The sequence below is a fragment of the Lynx canadensis genome, chromosome A1 (genome assembly GCF_007474595.2).
Source record: "Lynx canadensis isolate LIC74 chromosome A1, mLynCan4.pri.v2, whole genome shotgun sequence".
Classification (NCBI taxonomy): domain Eukaryota; kingdom Metazoa; phylum Chordata; class Mammalia; order Carnivora; family Felidae; genus Lynx; species Lynx canadensis.
This window is the reverse complement of record NC_044303.2, coordinates 85,838,701-85,847,642: the sequence shown is the minus strand read 5'-3', so window position 1 is coordinate 85,847,642 and position 8,942 is coordinate 85,838,701. Positions and strand designations below refer to the sequence as shown.

The 8,942-nt window shown below is 33.9% G+C and overlaps 1 protein-coding gene across 1 annotated transcript; it reads right to left on the bottom strand.

The window, feature by feature from the left end:
* Positions 1 to 6,044: 6,044 nt before the first annotated feature.
* LOC115512229 (olfactory receptor 2L5-like) lies at positions 6,045 to 6,973 on the bottom strand. Its single transcript, XM_030313064.1, is given in 2 exon segments — positions 6,045 to 6,877; positions 6,880 to 6,973. Coding segments are annotated over 2 exon segments (927 nt in total).
* Between the last annotated feature and the right edge of the window lie 1,969 nt (positions 6,974 to 8,942).

Below are 8,942 nucleotides of genomic sequence, written 5' to 3'. Positions count from 1 at the left end.
TAAGTGTTTCTAGAAATATAGTTATACGTATATATGTAATATATACATCCTTGAACTCCAAGGTTTTAATATATATATATATATATATATATATATATATGAAAACAAATACTTATAAGCATAATGGAAAAAATTGGTGCAATCCCTTGCTTATATTATTCTTTTTATACATTCATTTTCTTTAATTCCTACATTCATTTTATTTTTTTAAAAATAATGTACTTTAACAGACAAAACATGAGGGAAAAACTCTAAACTTGCAAACATTTATGTTAGAATACTCCAGGGCATTTTGATATATATATATATATATATATAGAAGAGAGAGAGAGAGAGAGAGAGATCAATATATTATAGAAGATATAGATATAGATATATAGATATAGATATATAACAGAAAATATATTTTTACATGCTTGGGACATGACTACATCTGTTTTATTGAGATGTTTTTTTCCCTATGTCTATGCTTTGATTTAGCAGTTGTGAGGTTCTAAATAATAAATGACAATAGTATAAGGTTAATCTTATAAAAATATATATAATTTAAACTAATTCTCACTATAACTTAACAAATTTCCCTTTACGTTTTTAAGTTCTCAGCTGGAAACCCTGTAACAAAAAGAAGTGTGTATGTGGCTGCAGATTTGAAAGTGACTGAGTGCAAATCACAAATACATTAAAAAGGTTGAGAATATAATAGAATGTAATAGTAAGTAGTTACTTAAAACAGATTAAAAGAAAAAAAAAAGACTAAAGACATATATGCAAGGCATATATCCAGGGAAAAATGAGTAACTCTCATATATGGGAAAATGACTGAACCACTGGACCCCAAGAATGAAGATTTTGCATGGCACTAGACTTTCAAAAAACATAATTCCAGACTAAAAGTCAATTACATTGAGATATTGACATTAAAAGAGCAGAACCCAGAACTGATATGACCTTTGTTACTACCCTCCAAATTGGTGAGAAAGACAGAGAACTCAAAAAGGCTCACAGGCATCAGGCCTATGTTTCATGTTGTCCCCAAAGCTAGATGTTCTGAAGTCTCCTTCAAACCCACAGTGCTGACAAATCTGTTTAAAACAAAATACAACGAGTAAATTTAAAAATCATGTTGATTTCTTCAATGATTCATAAACCCGGCAGCACCCCCGTCTAACAAATAGAAAGGAGGTGCAAAGCACTGTACAAAATGGGAGACTGTTAAAGACAGAAAATGGGCTGGACAAGGAAAGACTATTACATTATCTTCCTTGGTGGGCTAGTGGATCTCTCAAATTATCTCACAACTACTGGCCAAAAATTCCACCTTGACTGGTTTAAGATAATATTCCTGGAAGAGGTTGAAACTACATTTAGGTTAGTTGGTTTGCTGATATGGGACTTAGTACAAGTGACTATTTTGGCCTAGTTTCTCTTTTTAGCAGTTCCCAAATTGTGTGAATCATACATCTTTGTATCCCCCACCATATAGTAAGTACTCACTAATATTTGGTAATTAAAAGCTATTTGGTTTAAATAGCACCTGTCTTTTGTTTCTTTTCCCCCTCCAAATTTTGGACACATATAGTGTGTAGAAGAGTTAATAGGAGTTAAAATCTTATAGCAAGAAGGTAATTATTATTAATTTCCATATTATGACAAAACTGACCTTTACATTATTGTTAGAAAGATGTTCATCCCTGAAAAGAGGCAGTAAGAAATATTCATTTCTGTTTGCAAAAATTAAACTTTGTTAATTTAATATATAAGAAAACTTGCAATTCATACAGTGTGCATTACAAAATCATCCATTTGGATGTCATTTTCTTTAAAATGTGCATCTTCCAGTATGAGCTATGAAATAAATAATGAATAAGAAGCACTGGGTAATAGGTTAACAACTGAATGAAAACAGTAATGACTGAAAGGAGACATAATAAACTCAGAGTCAGGGACTATGTGGGGAGGAAACAGTTTGGGGAGGAAGCAATTTTACCCAAAAGTCATGATTGTCTGGCTTTTAAACTTATCTGGAGTAGATCCCCATAAACTATTGTAAAATGGCAGAAGATATGAATAATTTGTCTCCTTTCTTTTTCTTTTCTTCTTTCTTCTTTCTTTCTTCTTTCTTTCTTTCTTTCTTTCTTTCTTCTTTCTTTTCTTTCCTTCTTTCTTTCTTCATCTTAGTTCTTATAATAATTTGGCTCTTCCTAATGTTAAGATCTTGTGAGGACACAATATTTGTGGGAGTTCCTTCACTATTTTTCTGAGCCAGAAGACTATTGGAATAAAGGATTTCTGAAGGTCATTTCTGATAGCCTGGAGTGCCCACTATTTGTTTATGATCTCTTGAACCTCACTCCCAGGGTTGATCCCCACTTCCAGGCATAAAAAGTAGAATTATTCTTGCATTTATAGGACTGTCTTTAAGAGTGACTTCAAATATGCCATTGAAGGGAGCAAAATTTACCTCCTTAAAACATGCACACCTCTTTGGGATAAAGATTATTTTAGACTTGTAATTTGTAAGAAACAGTGAACATGGGAAAAACACTGAGCACCACAATTACTCTTTTGTAAGAGACATATATGTTTTTTTTTTTTTTCAACGTTTATTATTTTTGGGACAGAGAGAGACAGAGCATGAACGGGGAGGGGCAGAGAGAGAAGGAGACACAGAATCGGAAACAGGCTCCAGGCTCTGAGCCATCAGCCCAGAGCCTGACGCGGGGCTCGAACTCACAGACCGCGAGATCGTGACCCGGCTGAAGTCGGACGCTTAACCGACTGCGCCACCCAGGCGCCCAAGACATATATGTTTTTAAAGGCATTTTCATTTGTAAGGTTGTCTTCCTCTCTGTATCAGTAAGCGAATGATGGACATATTTCTAGAAACTCTTCTCAGTGGAGAAGCCAGTGACTTAAATTTGCACAAAGAACATATCCTTGCTTACTCTCCTTTTTTTGGTAACTTTCCATAACTAGCCTCCCCAATCCCCCTTAATCTTTTGTCTTTATCTGAAGGTGGTTTTTATAGAAATGACTTGGGCAATTTCAGGGAGTTACTCATTTTTTTTCCGGGTCTCTCCATACACAGGAGATATAATGTGTATTAAACTTTGGTTTTCTCTTGTTAATCTATTTTTTGTTGTTAAAGGAGATGTCTCAGCCAAAGAACTAGAAATGTAGAGTGATTATTGTGCCACCTACACAGCATTTTCTGATACTTTAAAGAACTGAGCCTCTGTCTTGCTATTCAGAAAACTAAGTCCTGAAGTGTGTGGATTCCATCAGGCCATGGTATATCAGGGCCAACAACAGATCAAGGTGTCCTGATTTCCTCCATAATTCACTGCCTGAAATATTTAAGGAGTTTATATCAGGCATCCCTGTTCAACTCCACATTCCCTCAAATTATTTCCAATGATAACCACTGGGAAAAACTAAAGGCATTCCCATCATTTTCCTGGTTTGCATGATAAGATTCTCTTTCTACTCACTGTTCTACTTTTCTCCAGGCTGGCCTCATGAGTATGTGTTCTGTGTGCTTGCACAGGAGCATATATTCCCAAAGGCTATTGCTCGGCTTAATGGTCTATATCGCCATCTTGAAAAACGTCATAATTTTATATCTGGGTGTACACGTGAGCAGAGGAACGATGCTGGGCGGCAGCGTTGGCTTGTGAATTTGACACAGCAGCAGTACCTGCACAGGTGGGCTCAGCAGCATGCACCCAGAGCAATATGCCTGGCCTCCTCATGTGAACACAGTATGTCCGTTTCCAGGGCACATAGAAACCCAAGGGAGTATCTCTTCTGGGACTGGGACCAGACTGGTGACGGTGATGACAGCAGCAGCTGCAGAGGCAGCACAGAGGTGGAAGAGTCCACTGCCAGGAGACAGAAGGAGCTCTGCCTGGCAATAGCAGTGACTCACACTGGGGGGCAGGGGATGACTTTCACTTCCACCTCAAAGCCCATCCTGTGTCATTGATAAAATTACTATCTTGCCTGAGTGTCTGGACAGGAAGTGGTAATGGAGCTTAACTAGTAGTAGTAATCTTTGTCAGTGAAATACCACAAATAAAAGTACACACATTGCCATTGCAATAAGCATATTGGGAAGTTATGAGAATTGATAAAATAATCCAAAACTTATACTTTTAGAAACTTCCACAACATTGCAAAGAAAATTTCCAGAAGTTCAGAATAGAAATGCAATTTAACAATGTTAAAAAATATTTAAAATTTAATGTGAAATATTTTTGATGAAATAATAAATTTCATATAAAATTTCAGAAACATGAAAAAAGATCACAGTAATTTACCTTGTATTTGGAGATACAGTAATAAAATGAATAAATGGTATTGGAAGCATGAAGTGACTTCCACTATCTTTTACAAAGTCCACAAATTACCAGAAATTTGAAAGTTTCATTAAAGTGACAGTTATTAAATATATATTTAAAAACAAATTCAGGTTTACATATCAATTGATGGATTGAAATTGATTTATTATAGAACTTTATTAGAAAAAATTTTTCCTGAAGAAACATCAACTCTACATGTACTAAAATTTGCATTTGGATATAATGTATCAGATGTTGGATCCACTGTTGTCACCACTTATAAATACTCCAAACACCTCCAATAAACATACTCATAATGACTCTTCTCAAATTAAAAATTGTCAAAAATTAATTGCCTCCTTGAATTTTCCACCAGTGACTAACAGCACATTCAACTGTATGGATAGAAAAATGAAGTTCCTAAAAGCATAAATTTTGATGAAATTAATTTGGAGAAAAATGAGGCAAAAAATATTACCAATGATGACATCACAAAACAATGTATTACTATTTATTATATTTAATAGATAAGAAATTAATTTTGAAGAAAAAAGTCTTCATATTTTAGCACAGAGGATGGCACCCTTTCTGCTTTTGAAAAAGAGGCCTCACGCTTTCATTTTGTGCTGTGCCCCATAAATTATGCAGGGTATGACCTACCTCCTCTCTACCAAACCTGAGAAAATAAAGAGCATTTCTTCACTTACCAATGATGAGAAGTGTTAGCAATCTACTTGAACAGGAAGTTCACTTGAGCTGAGAGTTTTTATTAGATTAATAGCGGGATGTGTTTAGAAAAATGATTTATCAATGACTAGAATTGGTGTATAGAAGTTGATATTCCCCCACCTATTCCGGTAAAACTTTGAAATGTAGCAAATGGGAAATAAAATAACCTATGAGAGGCATGAGTGAATACAAGGATAGCAGTGACTACTGAGTATGTGATAAGTGTCGGGGGTGGTTATGGGAATGTCCTTGAACCCCCTAATTCCTAATAGCTACACTCAACTTTTGATCCACTCAGATTATAACTAACCTCAAAATTTCTTCATCTCTTATGGCACATCCAAGTCTTAATACTTGATTTTGAGGGATACCTGAGATGAAATCATTTTCCTAGGATTCACTTCCATAAAAGAAGCATAAACTTGTTATAGTTTATTCAGGATGGTCTAGGACTTTAGAATCCCTGATGAAGTCTCACCTACATCTTTCTAAAGCCAAATTAGCATATAGTGAAAAAAAAAAAGGTAACATACATAGATAAGTCATTGAGTCTACAATGGGAAGAACAAGACAGTTTCTGACATTATTTAGATCTAGACATTCAAGAAACATTTATTTTTTTCTTTATATATTTTGGAAAATAAATGTAAAATAGTAGAACTGTTATGCTGAATGACAGCTTTAGTTAAACAGTTTCCATGTTCATTTCCACATGAAAAAGAACCATTTTCATTGGGAACCTATTAGCAAAAAATGAGTGCATTTGAAAGTCATGAGAAAAAGCATCATAAAGATAAGAAAGAGAAGGCTTAAAATTACATATATGTTTGAGAGACAATTTTGTCCAGACATGAGTGACTTTCTTGTGATTCTAGTCCTTGTGATCCAAGAATAAAATTTTACAATTACTGTACACTGATGAAGGGACTTATACCCAAGTCTTGGGTACATATGCAAAAAGCTTTGTCTACATTTTCAAAAAGAGATTCTCTGAATCATTCTTCTCAGGGCTCCCATCACCTCCTTGTTTCGCAGGCTGTAAATGATAGGGTTGAGCATTGGGGTCAGAATGGTGTAGAAGACAGCCAGAACCTTGTCCTCTGCTGGAGATCTCAGCGATCTTGGGCGTAGGTAAGTGTAAGCAAAAGGTACATAGTATAAAGTTACCACTGTGAGGTGTGTGCTGCAGGTCGAATAGGCCCTCTTCCTCCCTTCTGTTGAGTGCATGCAGCAGATGGCAAGGAGAACTCGGCCATAGGAACATGCAATGCCAATGAATGGAAACACAAGAAAGAGGGTGGTACTCACAAACACTGTGTACTCATAGACCCAAGTGTCCATGCAAGCCAGAGTCAACATGGCTGGGACATCACAGAAGAAATGGTTGATGGACCTGGATCGACAATAAGGGATATGGAGGGCATATACAGTGTGGGCACAGGAGTTGATTGAGCCCATTATCCAAGATCCTGTTATCATCAACACACACACTTTTTTGCTCATACGAATGGGATAGTGAAGAGGAAAGCAAATAGCCACATAACGATCATAAGCCATAGATGTCAAGAGCAATGCTTCTGCCCCTCCTAAAGTCAAGAAGAAGAAGCTCTGAAAACCACACCCAATGAAGGAGATAGACTTGTTTCCAAACACAAAATTGGAAGCCATCTTGGGAACAATAGTGGAGATGTAATTTAGGTCAATGAGGGAGAGCTGACTAAGTAAGAAATACATGGGTGTGTGTAGACGGGTGTCTAGGAAGATGAGTAGAATCATGGACAGATTGCCAAACAGAGCCATTAGAAAATGAGGACAATGAGAATAAAAAGGAGCAGGCCTATTCTTGATGGTGGAAACAACCCCAATAAAATGAAATCAGTTGATGTTTGAGTATAATTTTCCATGGGGCATTGATGCAATTTTCCTGAAGGCAGATAGAAAAAGTAAGTCAATCACAGAATATGAAGCTTTTTTTTTAGTTGTGTAGTATCTAAAATCTTACAGTGCTTAAGTAAATAACTGAATGTTTCTATTTTGTAAAAAAAATAAAAAAAAAAACACAACAAATTATTTTTTGACCTAGAGATTAAAATTTGAAGATGCAAGCATTAGTAGCCTAAATCTTTTCTAAGAAATCTTTAATGTCATTAAAAAAACATATATTCGCTAAGAATTTATCAGGATACATACATTTAGCTTACGTAAACATACACAAGTATTGCCAAAATCATATGCTTATTCAAAATGCATGCACATAAAATCAACATAGATGCATACATTGTACAGTTATTTTAAGAGTAATGTTTGTGACCCATAAAGGATCATTTTTCTTTTATATCTAAGACTTACTTCTAAAACTGCAGCAGCCTATCAGCTTATGTTGAGGAATAATATTTATTTCTTGAGTCCTCTTTGCATAGTAATATCAAATAAAACATCCTTGAAGTCAGGTAACACTATTTGGTTCACATGTTCTGAAATTGTGAATGAATACTTGATGTCAAGTACCATTGATACAAAATCTTCTCTTCTTCCTTCTGAATGATACAGTTAGAGTCGACTCTTCAACTTAATATCTATACACCATAGTCATGGCAGGTTCCATAAATCTGCTAGAGTTTCCCATAACCATATGTTTATAGACATTTCTTATATATTTTATCATAGAGTATCAAAATTATTATCAATCATATTCCAGAATATGGTATAGTTAAGAGCCGACTCATGTAGTATCCATCACAAATCCAGAGCAGTAGTTCATAGACAATATAAGCAGTAGCCCTTATTATCAATTTAATAGAATTACCATATGATAGAACAATACCACTTCTGAGTACATGTCCAAGAGAAATGAAATCAGAGTCTAGAATAGATATTTGTACACCCATGTTTATAGCAGCTTTATTCACAATAACTACAAAGTGTAAGCAACAAAAGTGCCCACTGACAGACAAATAATGAACAAACAAAATACAGCATGTGTGTGTGTGGTGTATATGTATATATGTGTATAATATATATGCATATTATATATAGTATTATATAATAGCATAATATATATAACATATAACATATAACATATATCATAGTATATATTATGCCATTATATATACGATATATATTATATATATGCTAATATATTATATATTATTATATATTATATATGATATATTATATATTATACCAATATATAAATATATATTGTTATAATATAATTATAATATATCATTTATTATATAATATTACATTATATAGTATATATGATTATATAATAATTATATATTATATAATAGCATAATATATTATATAATAGCATAATCTGATTATTTAATGCATATATATATATATATATTATACACACATATATACATAATCATTCGCTTTTTAAACGAAGAAAATTCTGTTATATGCTACAGGATAAATGAAGTTTCCAGATATTATACTAAGTAAAATAAACCAATCAAAAAAAGCCATATGCATGATTTAACATATACAAGGTACCCAGAGTAATCAAATTCATAGAAATGAAAGTGGAATGGGGTTAAGAGGGCTTGAGAGGAAGGAGAAATGGGGAGTTAATACTTAATGGGTGTAGAGTTACAGTTGGGCAAGATATAATTTTGGGGATGATGATGGTAATGATTAAGCAATAATATGAGTTTCATTAATGTCATTGGAATGTACACTTAAAAATAAAATGGTAAGTTTTATTATATAATAAATATATAGTATGTATTTACTCCCATTAAAAATTCAGAAGTAAATATAAGTGTACCTAAATTATTTCATGTTTGGAACCTACAACAAGGACCAGAATATGTGCAGTGCAGTTGACCTTTGTATAAAGTGTGGCCTCCAAAAAATTGCAAAGAA